The sequence below is a fragment of the Lagenorhynchus albirostris genome, chromosome 5, assembly GCF_949774975.1.
Source record: "Lagenorhynchus albirostris chromosome 5, mLagAlb1.1, whole genome shotgun sequence".
NCBI classification, from domain to species: Eukaryota; Metazoa; Chordata; class Mammalia; order Artiodactyla; family Delphinidae; genus Lagenorhynchus; species Lagenorhynchus albirostris.
The window spans coordinates 139,658,072-139,677,376 of record NC_083099.1 but is presented as its reverse complement, the minus strand read 5'-3'; the positions used below and the strand labels follow the sequence as shown (position 1 = coordinate 139,677,376).

Sequence of the window (19,305 nt, the reverse complement as noted above, 5' to 3'; positions counted from 1 at the left end):
ATATAGTTGATTTACAATATTGTGTCAGTTTCGGGTGTACAGCAAAGTGATGCAGTTATATTTTTTTCAGGTTATTTTCTGTTATCGTTTATTACAAGATATTGAATATTGTTCTCTGTGTTGTACAATAAATCCTTGTTGCTTATCTACTTTATATATACATAAATCATTTTAAGGCCTCACTTGCAAATATGCTTACAAAACTGTCTTTTAAAATGTGCCCTCACTTGGAGAGTATTATGCTAAGTGAAAAGTCAGACAGAGAAAGACAAATACTCTATGACATCACTTATTTGTGGAATCTAAAAAATACAACAAACTAGTGAATATAACAAAAAAGAAGCAGACTCACAGATAGAACAAACTAGTGGTTACCAGGGGGGAGAGGGAAGGGGGAGAGGCAATATAGGGGTAGAGGAGTAAGAGGTTCAAATTATTAGGTATAAAATAAGCTACAAGGATGTATTGTACAACACAGGGAATATAGCCAATATTTTATAATAACTATAAATGGAGTTTAACCCTTAAAAATTGTGAATCACTATACCGTACACCTGTAACATATAATATTGTACAGCAACTATACTTCAATTTTTTAAAAATCTGCCCTAAAAGTGAGAATTAAAAATATTTTCTTTGGGGAGTTCCCTGGCGGTCCAGTGGTTAAGACTCAGTACTTTCACTGCCGGGGCCCAGGTTCCATCCCTGGTTGGGGAACTAAGATCCCACCAGCTGTGCAGTGCAGCCAAAAGAAAAAAAATAAAAATTAAAAAAATTTACTTTTCAGACTTTTGTTCTTTCTGCCTTCAAGATTTCTAAAATGTGCAACAAGTTGGAAAAGCTAGATAAAATACTTAAGAAATATAGGTCGTTCAAGCCTCAGTTAGTAAATCTTAAGCATGATTCTTTAAGACAAGAATCTTTAACTTTTATGTCAAATAGGAAATACAGGTTTCCCAGGAGCCTTGAGAGCACTCAGAGACAGGGAAGAAAGTTGGATGTAAACTCTCCCTTTGTAAAGCAGGGAAAAGAGTTCTGTTTCATTCTTCTCTGTAGCCTCAGGAAACTTCAGAGAGAAGAATATGCCAGAAAATGGGTGTGGCTATAGGAACTACCTTAGAAGTCTAACAGAAGAGGCTTCAAGATCCACTGGTCAAAGCAAACACACACACATATGGAGACACAATCAGGGAATTTTAAAATAAAGTTTGTGCTTTCATATGCAGCCATGTGCACATATATACTATACAGTCATTAAAAAACAATTTTGACAGGAGAAAAGCTTAATAATTAATGAAATGCTTAATGAAAAGAAAGATACAAAATTCTATATTCAGTAACATCCAAATTTATTTTAAAAAGAAAAGTAAATATACGCAATGGATTTCTGTGCATCTGTAAAATGGCATGAGGGTTCTTTATGTTGTAATATGGAGTAATCGCCAGGATATATTGATAAGTGAAAAAAGGAAGGCAGAGGGAAGTGTGTAGTATGCCATCATGTAAGGAAAGGAGACAATACAAATATATCTACAAATTTGCTTCTATTTTGAAAAAAGCATAGTAGGATAATAGTGGAAATGGGGAAAAAATAGAGTAGAAGGGACAGCTATAGAACCTAGATTTCCTTGAATATCTTTTTGGTAGATTTGACTTTGGAAATATGTAAATATTTTGTGTAATTATGAAGCAGAATGAAATGTAAAAAAAAAATCAAAAAACGTTCCCTAAAAATCCAGAGTACAATGAAAAAAAAAAAGAGCCCACTGTGTATTCCAGTGTAGGCATAATGTCACAGAGAGACACCATTCCAAGAAACTTAAAACACGTCAATTTCACTGCATATGCCTAGTGAAATACACTCTTGATGACAGAGTTGGTACGGTTATTTTGAGACTGTTGTATGTATCTTATGGGATAAAGCACATAATGAACTATGTTGGTGTCACTGAGAACTGGGATTTGGGAGATGGAAGAAAGAAAATACAGAAGTAGGATAAGGTCAAATAAAAATCCTGTAGTCCTGATTGTGAACTGAAGTGAAGGTATGATTTTATGATACATTTTTATCTTTAAAAATAAATACATATTTCCTAATGTGACCCACTCACTAACAATGAATACCCCTAATGACATACTATCATCTTCAAAATCCATAACCCACTAAAAAGAACTAAGACACCTTAAAAAAATTCTAGGTCTGGAGCATGAACTATACTACGTGAGCCTGGGACATATAGAGAAGCAAGGAAACTACAAAGAACCATTAGGGTAATGTCAAAGAGATTCAGGAGCCAAAGATGGTTCTTACTGGCCAAAGATGGGGCAATTTAGGATCAGTAAAGATAACTGTGTGGATTGAAACTTAGCAAATATACAGAAATCAGAAAGTTCATAAGGATATTTACAAAACAAAACACCTCAGTGATTACTCAGTCACCTTTAGGGGATGCTAGGGAACCAGCACACTATTTCAAAAACTGGTAAATAAAGGAAAAGAAACAATTACTTTTACCTTTCCTATACTCAGAGTAACCAAATAACTTGTGAGAAGGGAAGACCTTCCTTGTAAAGGCATTTCCATCAATAATGAAGGAATGAAAGGATGAGAATATCACTATTTTGGAACTTCTAATGAAATAGTGGATCTGAGCAATGATCGCCACAAAGGGAAACCATCCGATGCTATGCACTTCCTGACAGACGTACACACCTCCACCTAAGGAGTACTATTGCCAGAAAAAACATACCTAGATATGATTAAATATTTAGCTCTAACAACCAATTTAAGAGAAATATGGTAGCAGGGGAACATGATAAGCAACGCCTCAGGGATGCGATCAGCAACATCAGACTGTGGCAAACTCTACAGCACAAACTACCCTGTTTCCACAACAAATAAATATCAATGTGAAACAAATAAAAGAGATGAGGGTGGGAACTTATAGAATAAAAGAGACTGTGAGGAAAAACTCAACAACCAAAAAACAAATAACCCAATTCAAAAATGGGGCTTCCCTGGTGGCTCAGTGGTTAAGAATTCACCTGCCAATGCAGGGGACATGGGTTCGAGCCCTGGTTCGGGAAGATCCCACATGCCGCAGAGCAGCTAAGCCCGTGTGCCACAACTACTGAGCCTGCGCTCTAGAGCCCGCGAGCCACAACTACTGAAGCCCACGTGCCTAGAGCCCGCACTCCGCAACAAGAGAAGCCACCGCGGTGAGAAGCCCGCGCACCACAACAAAGAGTAGCCTCCTCTTGCTGCAACTAGAGAAAGCCCGTGCGCAGCAACGAAGACCCAATGCAGCCAAAAATTAATTAATTAATTAATTTAAAAAATATATATTGTCCACTCACAATGGTTTGTTACTCTGTTAAAAAGCTAGGTTTTTTTTTTTTTTTAAAGCTAGTGCTTTTTGATGTCGGGAATGATATATAATGATATGGCCCATTTCTGTTTCTGCTGGAACCTATAGATTTTATCCAAAGAACACTGAGCTCACTTTAAATTGTTTTTTTACAAGAAATCAAGGTTGATAAAAGCAAACAATTATAGAAATATTGGTATTGTGGTTCTCTTTAGGAGAAGGGTCGAGAGCTGGAAATTAGAAACATCTATACTAACCAGATACTTAGAAATTTACGTGACAAAGAAGATTATCCAAAAGGTAAAGTATGTTTTAATTATTTTTGCTCGAAATCTATTTTGAAGTATCTAGTCAGATTTTCTAACTTATATCACCAAGATAACAGACGTTTTAAAAACTCGTTTTTGTTAAGCATTGAGACACATTTTGTGATTCTAGAATAACAAAACTGTGACACGGTTGAAACAGCTAGAAGAGAATAGAGAGGCTTTCCCGTGTTCCCATCCTCCACTCAGTCTTTTATGTCCCTACTCGGGTGAATGAGACGGTAACTTTCAACGTGATGCAAAACGTCTGCCAAATACTGGACTTTCTAGGTAGATCTGTTAGCCACTGTGTGGATTCTTAAGGTTAACTTTATTTAGGTACAGTTTACCCCAATACGATGCACCCGTTTTAAGCGTGCAATTCCATGGGTTTTGACAAGTGCTTATACCCATGCAACCACCACCTCCCTCAAGATTTAGAACACCCACCCATCTCCTCAGGAGGTGCCCCCTCATGCCCCTGGCAGTCAGGGGTCCCCCAGCCCCAGCCCAAGACAACCTCGGATTTCCTCGGTCACAATAGCTCAGTTTGCCTGTTGTAGAATTTCATGAGTGGGATTGTACAGCAGGTCCTCTTTGCTGTCTGGCTTCTCTTGGCCAGCATGTTTTTGAGACGCATCTGTGCTGTGCTACTATCACTAGTTTGTACCTTTTTATTGCTGAGTAGTATCTTTTCCTTCAAGACAAGATGTACTTATTCCCTCCCCCTCAAGATCTCCCAGCGTAAGATTCTGCTCAGAAGAGGCACAATAGGAACACTTGCCTCTCATTTTGCTACAAGTAACTATGTGTTTACTTTTCAAGGCAACAACCTCAGATTTCCTTGCCTGCCTTTGTTTGCTTTTGGTTTATAATCCAGAACAACAGCCAGCAGAGAAGATGATAAAATCAAACGTGGGGTCATTTAAATGGGATAACACTTCAAGGAAAGTGACTACTAGGTTTAGCGTTCGTGCACTTTAGCGTGGGCAATCCAACCATCGACAACCAAGAGCTCTGACACAGGAGACACGATGGCGCACCCTCTCTGCACAGCTACGGTTCTGAATCCCTTCTGCCAGCAGGGACAGCCGTGTCCTCCAATGGCAATGCCGACCCATCCTAACGCCTGCTTCTTTGGTACTTTACCACTGTGATCGCCATAACCTCTGGGGCCCAAAATAAGACAAAACAGGCGAGATGCTAGGGCAAAAAGTGAAACTGGCAAATGTTATACATTTACTGAAAATCTTTAGAAAACATCTACTATACTTTGTTTTATAATTACATTACAAACTTCAGTTGTTATTTTACATTTAAAGTCAGTATTGCTTCCAAATGTAAAATATGTTTCTTACATATAATACACCTGTTCTGTAGTTTCTTCAACCAAGTCAGTACAAGCAGAAAGGAAAAGTGTTTCACTTACAAGTATGCGACACCAGGAAACCCAAATATCGGAAGATGTTCCATCTTTGACAACTAAGGTACAGCAAATTTGAATTCTTGCAGTGTCTAATTAAACATATCTTTACAAAAATAAGCTTTACTCACTTGTTCTATACAAAAAGTATTTGTATTCATTAAATAAAACACAATTTAAAATTACCTCTACTGCCAAAAATATGTTTTTGCCACTTTTCTAAATTATAGGGTAAAAAGACAAGAGGAAACATTGGTCATAAAGAAAAATCGATTGAAATAATCCATGCAAGTTCTCACTGTATCAGTAAACTACCAAACCAAGAGGATTCCAAGAGAAAATATGAAGGTAATTTTAACAACTTTCAAAAGTCTCCTTTACTTTTTTTTTTGGCTGTGTTGGGTCTTCATTGCTGCATGCGGGCTTTTCTCTAGCTGCGGCAAGCTGGTTACTCTTCGTTGCAGTGCGCTGTCTTCTCATAGCAGTGGCGTCTCTTGTTGCGGAGCACGGGGTCTAGGCGCAGGGGCTTCAGTAGTTGTGGCTTGTGGGCTTAGTTGCTCCACGGCATGTGGGATCTTCCTGGACCAGGGCTCGAACCCGTGTCCCCTGCGTTGGCAGGCAGATTCCTAACCACTGCGCCACCAGGGAAGCCCCTCTCCTTTACTCTTACTTTATTTTTTTTAACTTGTGAATTACTCAGTGTGTGTATAAAAGTATATATAAAACAGATATATTCAATTTAAAGAACTGTTATAAAACGAACTCCACTACCTGCTTAAGACGTGGAATATTACTGTCCCTTGGGACACCCTGCAGGCCCTTCATAACCATAACCCTCCCGCCGCCCACCACAAACAGCCACGATCTTCCATTTTATGCCAGCTTTTCCGCACAACTCCCGATCCCATGTGTATTCTTAGACAACATGTTCAGTTTTAAAAAACTGAGTCTCAATCTCAAACCCAGCTGAGTAAAGGGCAGCACTGCCCCTAAAGAAGATTCCACAGCAGGCAGGCTGGCCGCAGCTTCCCTGAAGGCACCGGGGCCCAGCCAGGGCCAACGTCATGCCGGGTCCTGGGAGCTGGGGACCCATCGGAGACAGGCAGCGGCAGGGCTGCTCTGCACATGGGGTGTGGGGAGAGGCCCCGTGTGCTGGACCCCCGAGAGAGAGCAGAGGGCTCTGTGTGGTGAAATGAGGGTCCTCAGCCCACCCAGGCTGCAGGCACCATAGTGAGGGCGACAGCTTGGCCAGGCCCCGCGTGGTCAGGTCAGACCAAGGACACTGGAGGCTGGGGGGTTAGCGGGGCAGGGGCTTGGTGGTGCAAGCCCTTAATGCTTAAGCCCTTGCCTTGGTGCCCTCTGCGGTCCTGGGGCCTCCCTTCACCCTTCCTGCTGGTTCCTGTCACCCCTTTGCCACCAGATCTCTTTCCTACCCTGTGTCCTTCCCTTTCCTGGTAAACGCCATCATGTCCTACGAGTACAACCTCTACTGGCTTCTTGAGAACACTTGCGTGGAAGGCAAATCTGTGTGCATTTCCTCTGGAGATGTCATGTTTCTACTTAGACTTGATTAATAATTGACTGGAAAGAAAATTCTAGGCTGGAGATCATCTTCCCTCAGAACGTTGATGACACTGCCCCATTGTTTCCATGTTAAGTTATTGCTAAAGGGACATCTGGGTGACACCCCACCGGGCTGGGCAAGCACAACCTCCCTGGAAAGAGCAGCCACGGGAACAGCCCCCGAGGGGCCCAGGGCCGTGCCGGGAGGGGCCACCTCTTAGCAGTGAGGCCAGACTGGCTTTAGAACGAGGTTTAAATAACACCGAGGGTGGGCAGAACCCCTGGAAAGCCACTGGCTCCCATGCGGTTCCTTCTGTGGTCACTGGTCAGTTTACGTTTTCCACCTATTTTTTTGTCCATTTTCGTAATTTTTTTTTAAATAAACTTATTTATTTTTGGCTGCATTGGGTCTTCATTGCTGCACGCGGGCTTTCTCTAGTTGCGGCGGGTGGGGGCTACTCATTGTTGTGGTGCGCGGGCTTCTCATTGCCGTGGCAGAGCACCGGCTCTCGGTGCACCGGCTTCAGTAGTTGTGGCTCATGGGCTCTAGAGCGCAGGCTCAGTAGTTGTGGCGCACGGGCTTAGTTGCTCCGCGGCATGTGGGATCTTCCCGGACCAGGGCTCGAACCCGTGTCCCCTGCATTGGCAGGTGGATTCTTAACCACTGCGCCACCAGGGAAGCCCCATTTTGGTAATTCTTACTGTCCTAGAAAGTTTCCTCATTCACTTGACAAATATTTTCTGCGCATATACTGTGTCAGACACTGCTCCGGGCCCTGGGGACAAGATGCCCCGCCCTCGGGAGCCTGTGCCCTTGGAGAAGACCTGTGGGGCTGCGAGAGGGCGGTGGGTGCTGGAAAGAAGGTCCCCACCGAGAAGGGGACAGGGAAGGGGCTGAGGGTGAGCTGACGGCAGCTCAGGAGACTAGAAAGAAGTGATCCACGTGGAACCCCGAGAAGAGATGGTCCCACGGACGCTGGGCCCAGAGGAGGGGTCGCACAGGGGGCGAGGAAGTAGGAGGTGGTGTGTCGGAGGGGGCGGTGGGCAGGGCGCTTCGGCCACGATGAGGACCGTGGAGCCGGGAAGGAGCTGGTGCGGAGGAGGGACCAGACCCGCTCCTGGGCGGCAGCGGGGAGGCCAGGCGGGGCTGGGGAGATCGTGGAAAATAAGTACTTTCCCCCATGTTCTCAAATGTTAACATTCTCATCAGGTATCATAGGGCATAATATTAACAGCTATTTAGAGTTAATTGTACGTTTGACTGGCTTCCAGGCTCAGCATTAATTCTTTTTTTTTAAATCTACTTTTTTTTAACTTTTTATTTTATATTGGAGTACACCATTCTTGAAACATACTTCTTTCTCCTGCTAGTATTATTTTCATTCTCCTAGAGTATAAGTGAATAATTTTATTCCAGAATGTAGTCACATGAGGAAATGTTCCAACTCTTTGCACACCCGATATTGTCCCCATCCTCCCTCACAAACGATGGCCTCACTGAGCGGTTCGCTGTTAGCGATGCTGTTTGCTCAGAACCCGCGAGGGTCTGGTCCTCTGAGGAGGGGAGAGCTGCACACAGGGCTTCCTCGGTGCCTGGGGAAGGATCTGCAGAGGAAGGGACATCTTTCCATACAACAATATTCTGCGATCATCTCCTCCTGGCAGTGCATGCTCACCTCCTCATTCAGTAACTCATTTTCCACAATCCCACGCGCTCTAATTCTTTTAACCAGGAATCCTTGAACAGATGTTCAGGATGTTTCACTCTTACTAAACCAGGCTACAGGACTTCCCTGGTGGTGCAGTGGTTAAGAATCTGCCTGCCAATGCGGGGGACACGGGTTTGAGCCCTGGTCCAGGAAGATCCCACATGCTGTGGAGCAACTAAGCCGGTGTGCCACCACTACTGAGCCTGCGCTCTAGAGCCTGCGAGCCACAACTACTGAGCCTGTGTGCTGCAACTACTGAAGCCCGCATGCCTAGAACCCATGCTCCACAACAAGAAAAGCCACCGCAGTGAGAAGCCCGCGCACCCCAACAAAGAGTGCCCACGCTCGCCACAACTAGAGAAAGCCCATGCGCAGCAACAAAGACCCAATGCAGTCAAAAATTAAATAAATAAATTTATTGGGGGAAAAAAAAACACAAACACGCTGCAGTGAACATCCTTAGACGCATCTTTGTGTATCTTTGTAGGGTTTGGTTCTACGAGTGAAGTTGTTGGGTCTAAGAGCATGTTCCCTTAAAGTTTTGATAGATACTACCAACCTGCCATCCAAACTGCACACCAGCTTACAAAGCCACCAATGGGGAACCAAAGTTCCAATGTCCCCATATTCTGGCCAACTCTGGAAATTATCTGCCAATTGGATGAGTAAAAAATATTCTCTTGTTTTAACGGGCACTACTTCTAGCTGGTGGTGTTGAACACCTATTAATAACATATTGGCAAAGTTTATGAATATCATTTTCTTTTGGTTTCATAATTCTCATTTATCTGGTATGTTCTAGGAAAGTATAACATTTCAAGCTTGTTAATACCACCTTTCCCTGTATTTGCTTTCCTTTTTGTCATTGTAACGTGCTTGTCAGTAGGTGTAAATAACTGTGTTCAACATGCCATCTTGAAATAGAAATCCATTCATTTTAAACGTCAGTAAATTAACTATTTTTCTACTATAGATTTATCAAAGGAAGAGGAACATATAGAAGAAGCACAGCCATCTCTAGAGAATATTGGACAACAGAGAGAGAGAACAGAAGATCAAGAAAAGAAAACCACTTTAGTAAAAGAAGAACAGGAACTACCACCAGAAAGAATTCAAGTAATCCATCCCGAAGGGGAAAGTGGTCAGGAAGACGATACAGTAAATGAAAAGTCTAAAAGAAGTCCAGAAATAAGTGAAATGGGTGAAATGCCAGATAAAAATCCTGCTCCAAATATCAAAATACCCTTCAGACAAAGAAAGCATTATTCATTCACAGAAGCAATCGAAAACTTGCATCATGGGCTTCCTGCCTCCAGCGGGCTGGCCAATGCAGGCAGCACGAGGTGCACTCATAGCACAGGCAAGCACCACAGCCACAGGGGAGAAGTGAGGCTGGAGCACCCTACTGTCATCTATGAACCCTCTTTTGGTACATCTTCCAGAACAAAAGCAAATGACACAGCTTTCAGAGAGAAGAAAAGCAGTCTAATGGAAGAACTCTTTGGATCAGGCTGTGTCTTAAAACAGAACCAAACAAGCACTGCTGTCATGAAGGGGCCTGAGGAGACTTTGCAGAGTAAGAAGATGCACCATCTACCCGCTAGTCAGGCCTCTGCCAGCAATGCTTTTGGAGACTCTAAAGTAACTGTGGTAAGTTCTATTAAGTCATCTTCACCTACAGAAGGAAAGAGAAAAATAATTATTTAAATATATTCCAATATCCTAATCTACTCTGGTTTGATATTCTGGTCTTATGTGCCTTTAATCTCGTAGTTTTAATGTATGTGTGTGTGTGTGTGTGTGTGTGTGTGTGTGTGTGTGTGTGTGTTTTCAGTACTTAAATTGACTTTGAATAATTAAGGCTTTGTTTTATTGCTAATCTAATTTTTAGAAGTTCATTGTATATTAGCCAATGACAACAAACACAAAATTACATCTTTTTTCTTCTACAACTGACACATGTCCATTATCTTTTGGAAGACTGATTTACTACATGGCTTCAATATACTATGGGATTCCATAGCTAGTTAAGTGTAAGTTAGTCAACCTAAGACATACACGTCACGCATGTAAGAACCTTATCAGGAATCAAATTACATTGTAACTTAAAAACACGGAAGCAGCTCTGAAAGGAAACAATATAAGAAGCCTCTATTTAAAAAAAAAAAAAAAAAGCACAGCAATTACCAAACTTGGTTTTATGAAAATTACTTTTGAGCATTCTCTTATTCAGCTAAACTGGGCATCTAATATCCTGCCCTTGTGGGTGACACTTTCCTCATATACACCCAAGATTCAGTATTTTTTATCTGTTGCATACCCTGTACCCTGACCCTTTTTCTGTTAATCTTGCTCTTTAAAAAGAGCACATTGGTATAATCAGGGTCCATGCAAGTTAGCTGCTCAGTCCTAATGATTATATTCATTATACTTAGATTATTTTATATTAGGACTATACAGAGGAGGCTGTACTCCCAATGTTAATCAATTAACTTACTTTCATTTATTTATAAGGGCAACCTATTTGCAATGTAGACCATACTATTTCCAAACATGTTTATGGGTTGGTGTGTAATACTGGCAATGAAAAAAATTAATCAATAGTTGATCTAAGAAAGAAATGGAAAATTTTATTCAAGCCAACCTAAGGATTATAACCTGGCAGTCCTTCAGGAAGTTCTGAGAACTGTTCCACCCATTAGAAGTCAAAGTGTGGTTATATAAGTTTTTGAGGCAGAGGGCTATGTATCAAGTGATGTATTATTGACAGTTTACACAACCCAGATCTACAGTATGAAGCGAGTAGTGTGCATCATCATGACCCCTTATAAGACTAAGAAGGAAGGTTATCTCCTAAACAGTTGTGACCCTTCCTAAGATTAAGAAGGAGTGTTATCTCCCAAGGAGGTCTGGTTAATGCAGATGCACAACGCATACTAAAGTGGAGAGAGAAGGCCCAAATGGGCAGAGAAAATTTTTATGTTTAAAGTCTTGCCATAAAATGTGAATTTTATTTCATTAATATCAACACACTTTTGAAAATTGAGAATAGTAAACTTTCAAAAGGGAATGAAAGTCACGGTGGGAAAAAAACTGTGTTTAAAACCAAAGATGAGATAAATACTACAATTGGCATAAGCTTTGATCTTTATGAAAATCACAGTGGAAAAAAAAAAGAGAGAAGGAAAGAAGGGGAGAGAGGGAGGGAGGAGAGTTAGAATTCTCAGAGGCGTAACATGGGGAGATACACAAATACACATGAAATGACACAACTACCAAGCTCAAAATTCTAGAGAAATGTACTCAAAGGATTTAGAAATGGTGTACAGAGTAATATTATAATATTGCAATGCCTACTCCTGCTTTATAGCAGATGGAGGATTTTTCAAGGGATCTTTTCTTATGCCTACTCACAACAAAAGCACAAATGATAACATTAAATCAGCGCAGTCTAAAAGTGCTTCTGGGGAATTCCCTGGCAGTATAGTGGTTATGACTCCACACTTATCACTGACAGAAGGCCCGGGTTCAATCCCTGGTCAGGGAACTAAGATCCCACAAGCCATGAGGGGCATGGCCAAAAAAAATTAAAACTTAAAATAAAAAATTAAAAGTGCTTTTGTACAGAATAACTATTGAAATATAATCTAAGCCTGTTACCTTCTGGTCATCTTGTTTAAAAAATTATATGCACAGGAAGTTGCGGGGTAATAAATTAAAATGTTCACTTTTTATATCTGAGGAATGAGATTGTGGCCAATTTTTAAATTTATTCTTGGTAATTTTTTTTTTACTATGATTTTCTATAATGAACATGACCTTGTAATCAGGAGGAAAAAAGGTTTCAAAATAAGAACAAGAGATCCATCTCCTGTAGTCTGGTAGAGAAGGTACTCCGGCACTGCTGCTGTAAAAAAGCTAAAAATGCCATATTAACTATACAAACATGTTTTTTAATCAGTTGCTCAGCTGGTAAACACTCAGGAAAGTGGTGGGCATCAGGGAGGCAGGTAAACAGAGCTCTGAAGTCAGCTCACCTAATGGGCTGTCAACTGAAAAAAAAAAAAATGAACAAACTAAAAATTGAGAGTTGTGTTTTATTCGGCGGACAAAATTGAAGACCTAAGCCCAGGACAACAGCATCTCAGATGGCTCTGAGGGACTGCTCTGAAGAGGCAAAGCGGGGGCCAGGATATACAGGAGTTTTTGCAGCAAAGACCAGGTAATAGGAACATCAAAAGATTACTATTAAAGAAAACCAGACATCTCAAGTTAAGGAATTTAGTGCTTTTCTGTATATGGGAAGATGCAAGTCTGGGCTCACTGAAATCATTCCTTTGATGTGCACCTGTTCTGTCTGGGGCCAGGAGCCTGTGTTTTCCCATCCTGAGTCCCCTCAGGGTGCACCCTTGGGGGGTGGGTGGGGGGTGGGTGGGTGTGTAGCTGCCGTGGCTGACAGCTTGATGGCGGGCATCCTGTTTCCATCCTGAGTTCCCTCAGGGCTCACCTTCAGGGAGGCTGTATTATGATGGCTGCAACATTCTTTGTTTACTGATACGGCAGGAGACATTTTTAGTTCACAGGGCATTTGCTGAGCACCCAAAAAGCCTCCAGGACAAAACCCAGGGGACAAAACCAGCCTAAGTAGGGGCCTAGGAAGAGGTCCCTCTCACAAACTGGGACATCCAACCTGAGTGAGCTACCAAACTTAAACTCTGTTGACATTAATCAGCCCTCATCCTATTGGAGAGCCTGAAATTGGGTTACCCGGTCTCTGTAATTTAAAGTTTAAAGCGATTTAGGCTGGTAGTACCCCCAGGGCAGTGGAGATGCAAACCCTCTCTGGAAGAAACTACCTTTAATCCAGGCCTCAAGAAATTCCCCTAGAGAGGTCAGAGAAAGACACAAGAAAACAAGGTGCTATGAGAACCAACAGGAACAACAGATATCTGGGTCAGATCTACGAAAACTTCACATATCAGCGTTATTACTGTGGACAGAGAATGCCGCCTGCCGTTTCACTAAACGAAGGATGCTGTGGCCAGAAAACCATCAGCCACTGCAGCTGCCCCTGACTGCTGAGGGGATTCAGGATGGAGAAAAACAGGACACAGGCCCTAGACAGGAAAGATGCATATCAAAGGAATAATTTCAGTAAGCCTGGACACCTCAGGATATGGCTGAGTTCCAATAAAATCAACACACTTGAGCCTATAGGCCAAGTCCAGCTGCTCCCTGATTTTGCAAATAGTGGTTTGTTAACCCTGTTCTAACAGATAAACTTCAAGCAGGAGGAAAGTGATTTGAGATAAAAGGTCTCGTATGCAAGAGACTGGTAATTCTAAGAGAACATTACCGTTTTATACAACTCCTGGGGTTACAAAAACGTAAGATATAGCTAAAGTATCATGTATCTATCACATAGGTTTATGACAAGAGTAGCAAATACGTCGGGAGGGAAAGACTGGAGCTAAACTGTTGTGAGTCTTACACTGCTGATGAGGAGAGAAGAATATTAACTTTAAGCACTGATAAATTTTCTAGTATAAGCACTATAGCAAAAGTCAAATAACTTCAACACGTATGGGCAAGAGGGATGTGAAAAACAAAAGGTAATTGTGAGATAACAGAGTGTATGTATTGGTCTCTGCCCCCAGTTCTCGGCACAGGGCTCCTGAAACCTGGTAACTGAGTGATGAGACCACCAGGTGCATCTTTGGTTCTAGTATTTCATCCTTGACCCCAGTTCCTGACACGGAGCTCCTAAAACCCTTGTCATTTCCTGGGTGATAGGAGTGTCTTTTGTCCTAAGAACGCGACTCTTGGCGGGCTCCTGAATGGCTCCTGGATGGGGGCTGGTCTTGGTTAGAAGCTTAGACGGTAGCTCCACACCCCACTGTCTAGAGAGGGGGAGAGGCTGAAAATGGAGTTAATGATCGAACATGCCTACGTGATGCAGCCTCCATAAAATCCCAAAAGTACAGGGTTGGGGAGCTTCCGGGTTGGTGACCCCATGAAGATCTGGGGAGACCGGTGTGCCCAGAGGGCACGGAATCTCCCGCCCCTCCCCACACACCTTGCCCTGTGCTTCTCTTCCTCTGGATGTGCCTCTGTGTCCTTTATCCCATCCTTTATCATGAACTGGTAAACAGCAAGTAAATGGTTTTCCTGAGTTCTGTGAGCTGCTCTAGCAAATTAATCGAAGCTGAGGAGGGGGTCGTGGGAACCTCTGAGTTCTAGCTGGTCGTTCAGAAGCACAGGTGACAACCTGGACTTGGGGCTGGCATCTGAAGTGGGGGGGCAGGGGAAGGGGGAGGAGGGCAGTCTTGTGGGACTGAGCGCTCAACCTGTGGGATCTGATGCCATCTCCAGGTAAAAGAGTATCAGAACTGAGTTAAACTGTTGGACACCCAGCTGGTGTCCCAAAGAACTGCTTGTTATGGGGTAAAACCCACACACATTTGGTGATCAGAAGTGTCAGGAGTTAAGTATTCTGTGTGTGTTGTAAAGGGGACAGAGGAGAAACGCAGGAGGAGGAAAGAACTGTAGGTTCTCCTAAAACAACAAATAAGGAGGAAAAAGAAAACAGGAAAGTGGAACGAATACAAACAAAAATAAAAGTACAAAATAATATGACATAAATCCAAATATATCAGTAATTTCAATAAGTGTAAATGGGCTATATGTTCTAATTAAAAGACAATATAGATTGGATTTTTAAAATACAGCCATATGCTCTTTATACACATATCTAAGCCACTGAGATACAGAAAGTCAAAGGGTGAGAAAAGGTCTGCCAGGCAAATACCATCCAAATGAAAGTTGGTGTAAAAAAAAAAAAAAAAGACCTGAAGGCAAAAATTATTGCTAGAGATAACACAGGTTACTATAACACAACAAAGAGTTCAATCCACCAGGAAGCTGTATGAGTTCTAAACATGTATACATTTAACAATAACTTAAAAACATAAAGCAAAATTGACATAACTACAAGTCTGCATCATAACGGCAGACTTTTATATACCTTTCTCAGTAATGGATGGCTCAGGAAATAAAAGAACAGCAGTAAAGATAAAGATTTGAATAAGACAACTGGTAAGCCTGACCTAATGGACATATACAGAAGCCATACCCCAAAACTTTAAAACTTGTATTTTCCACCACCTACAGAGTATTTACAAAAATTCTATCCCAATATACTTGAAAGTTGAAAAGAAATGGATAAATCCCTACCCTGACATGCCTAATATGACTCAAGAAGAAATATAAAACTGAATAACCCCAGAATCACTATTCAGACACTGAAATCAGTAGTTAAAAATCTTCCAATAAAAATAAGAGAAAATCCAAGCAAGTTTTTACGAGCAAGTTCATCATATATTAAAAGAATAAATAATTCAGATCTTAAGCAATCTAGTCCAGAATATAGGAGGAACACTCTCCAACCCATTCTTATGAGGCTTGCAGAACCTTGATACCAAACCAGATAAGGAAAAAGGCAGTAATTCCACACTCATCATTTCTACTCAGCATCATACCAAACATGCCAGCCAGAGCAATTAGGCAAAAAAGAAATAAAAGGCATTAATTGGAAAGGAAGAAGTAAAACTACCTATATTCACAGATTACATGATTTTTACATGGAAAATCCTATGGAATCCACTAAAAAACTGTTGAATTGCTAAATGAGTTCTGAAGGTTACATAAAACAAGATCAATATACAAAAATCAATTTCTGTACACTTGTAACAATCTGAAATGAAATTTTAAAACAATCCCATTTATAATAGCTTCAAAACAAGAGATGTGGGACTTCCCTGGTGGCACAGTGGTTAAGAATCCGCCTGCCAATGCAGGGGACACAGGTTCGATCCCTGGTCCGGAAGATCCCACGTGCCGCAGAGCAACTAAGCCCATGGGCCACAGCTACTGAGGCTGTGCTCCAGAGCCCATGAGCCACAACTACTGAGCCCGGTGCTGCAACTACTGAAGCCCGTGCTCCACAACGAGAAGCCACCGCAATAAGAATCCCACGCACTGCAACCAAGAGTAGCCCCCGCTCGCCGCAGCAACAAAGACCCAAAACAGTAATGAAAACCCAATGCAGCCAAAAATAAATAAATAAAATAAATGTATAAAAAAAATTTTTAAATAGGGACACGTTTAAAAATTAAAAAAAAAAAAAAGATTGAACTCAGCGGCAAGACTCAGTATCCTGAGTGTTGAAAGAGGGATGCATACAATTTACATTCCAAACATGCAGGCAGAAAAGGTGACCCACACAAACAATAGTGAACCCAGAGAGAAAATGAACCGTCTGCCCTGCGATCCACATGGTGTGCAAACCAACTACACACAGAGCTTTAAATCTTGTGACACCACCAAAAGGCTCCGTCATGAAGGACTTGTAAGAAAACAGCACCCTAGAAAATTTCCCTGTTAACTGGTAACCCCCCAACTATGAAAATGTACTCCCTGTAAAAGGTATACGTGGCCCTAGTGGAAAACCATTATGTGTGTTTTTTTTCAAGTTAAATATCCCTGGGTACTGACTTAACACACTGGGAGGGGTATAAAAAAGTCTAAGGAACAGTCTCTGGCCCTAAAGGCACTTGCGGCATCGACAGAAAACACTTTATCACAAAAGTATCTAAAACATTAGAAATAAAAACACACAACAATAGACACTACAAGTCAATACAAAATTAGTTGACAGAGCAGTCATATTGATATCACTTAAGATGTTCTGACGAGGAAGGGAAGAAAAAAGAAATCACTATTATCTAAAGCGGTCAGAGAAGGCTTAAAGGTCCAATAAAATATAAATAGATTGGACAGGAGGGGCCAGTGTGCGCACCACACGCATGCGCGCGCGCACACACACACACACACACACACACACAGAGCGCCCCCCCACACACAGAGCTATGTATGTGTAAGAAAAACCATGGGAGGCCACAAAGTCTGGCCAGGTCAGGGAAGAGGAAACTAGTTGAGCTAGCATTCCACCCACTTGCACTGGCAACAGAAGAACTGTATTAACCCCATACAAAAATGACTGTGGGTTTGTACATAAAGATTTCCCTGCTTGACTCACCATAAATATAAAGCAAACAAAATTGGCGTGATGAGAGCTTTAGATGTATTTTTTTAATATATATTTATTTATTTTATTTTATTTTTGGCTGCATTGGGTCTTCGTTGCTGCGCGCGGGCTTTCTCTAGTTGCGGTGAGCGGGGGCTACTCTTTGTTGTGGTGCGCGGGCTTCTCATTGCAATGGCTTCTCTTGTTGCGGAGCACGGACTCTAGGCGCGTGGGCTCAGTAGTTGTGGCTTGCGGGCTCTAGAGTGCAGGCTCAGTAGGCGTGGCGCACGGGCTTAGTTGCTCCGCGGCATGTGGGATCTTCCAGACCAGGGCTCGGATCCATGTCCCCTGCATTGGCAGGCAGATTCTTAACCACTGCACTACCAGGGAAGCCCACTTTAGATGTATTTTAAATCAAAGAGATGTCTATTCTCACATGAAACTATAAACTATACCCAGTAATTTTAAATAGAAACACAAAACCTACAGCTATCCATAAAATTTTAGAAAAGAGCGAAAAGCACAAATGTTAACACCAGTCGTCCCACTTCTGTGGAATCACAGGAGACTTTGCTTCCTCACTCCTTTTCTGTACTTTCCAGGTAGGATTTAAAAAAAAAAAAAGCAAACAGTTTTTGTGGGGGTTTTTTTTAGGTATTACTTTTTTTTTTTTTTGGTACACGGGCCTCTTACTGCTGTGGCCTCTCCCGTTGCAGAGAACAGGCTCCAGACGCACAGGCTCTGCGGCCATGGCTCACGGGCCCAGCCGCTCCGCAGCAGGCGGACTCTCAACCACTGCGCCGCCAGGGAAGCCCTAGGTATTACTTTTTAAAAGCTATTTTAAAAGCACGTACATCGATATTCGTAAATGTATGGAATATCATGGGAAGAATCATAAAGAAACTAGTAAAAGTGGAAAAATGGGTGACACGACAGTAGAAGGTCAGAAGATGTACTTTCATCACATCCCTTTCTGTATCTTTTGAATTCAGTGCCACGTTTACTACCTATTTAAAAACAAACACCAGGGATTTCCCACTGCAGAGGGCACAGGTTTGATCCCTGGTCAGGGACCTAAGATCCCCCACAAGCCACTGCACAGCCAAAAATAAATAAATAAATAATAACTTTAAAAACACACACCATTTTTCAAAAACCACAAGAATGTGAAATGTGACGGACATTTAAATTTCCCTTATTTCATCTTCACAAACTATTAATGTATGTGGAAAGAGTTAACAGCTGTGAATTATAAATCTTTTCCTCTAGCCTCAGTAAAATCTGTCAAAAATCTTGCAGTATTAATTGCAAGAACATATCCTTAGGAGATAAATACGGGTCTTGTCAGGGAGACTTTCACCAATTAGTGATCCCAGGACGGTCCACAGTGCGCGTACCTGGCCACCCGACTGTTGACTGTGTGACCTGCCATTCACGCCACAGCTCACGAATCACGTAGGGCCTGTGGCCTCGAAGGGGCCCAGGACCCCGAAGCTTCCTTCTGCTGCTATCATGTCCTCGGCAGGTCATCTGCTCATCCTCTGTGGCTAAAACGTACCTGTGAGGTGACTGGACGCTGGACACTGGCGTTTGCTGTAAATACAGCTGTATTCCCAGTTCTGCATCCTCTCCCAGAGCTGCAACAGCCTGGGGCCGGGTGAGTCTGAGTGATGAGGGGAACCCAAAACCCACTCTGTGACCATCAACTAAAGCAGCACAGTGCTCCGTCTCTACACAGCTCGATTACCAGAAGTAATAACGAACTTACTATCACACCGTCAGGGAACACAAGGATACAAAAGTGATCTTTTAAACACTCGTGCTAGAAGTTCACTTCACAGGGCTGTGGCCC

The 19,305-nt window shown here is 42.2% G+C and overlaps 1 protein-coding gene across 1 annotated transcript in view; it reads left to right on the top strand.

Moving 5' to 3' along the window:
* LCA5L (lebercilin LCA5 like) overlaps positions 1–10,151 on the top strand; it is a 40,173-nt gene extending 30,022 nt beyond the window's left edge. Inside the window, exons 5-8 of the mRNA XM_060150948.1 lie at positions 3,584–3,668; positions 5,054–5,160; positions 5,327–5,444; positions 9,342–10,151. Of these exons, the coding sequence (XP_060006931.1) occupies positions 3,584–3,668; positions 5,054–5,160; positions 5,327–5,444; positions 9,342–10,075 (1,044 nt within the window). The 3' untranslated portion in view covers positions 10,076–10,151. The remainder of the gene's footprint in view (positions 1–3,583; positions 3,669–5,053; positions 5,161–5,326; positions 5,445–9,341) is intronic.
* Positions 10,152–19,305: the final 9,154 nt, after the last annotated feature.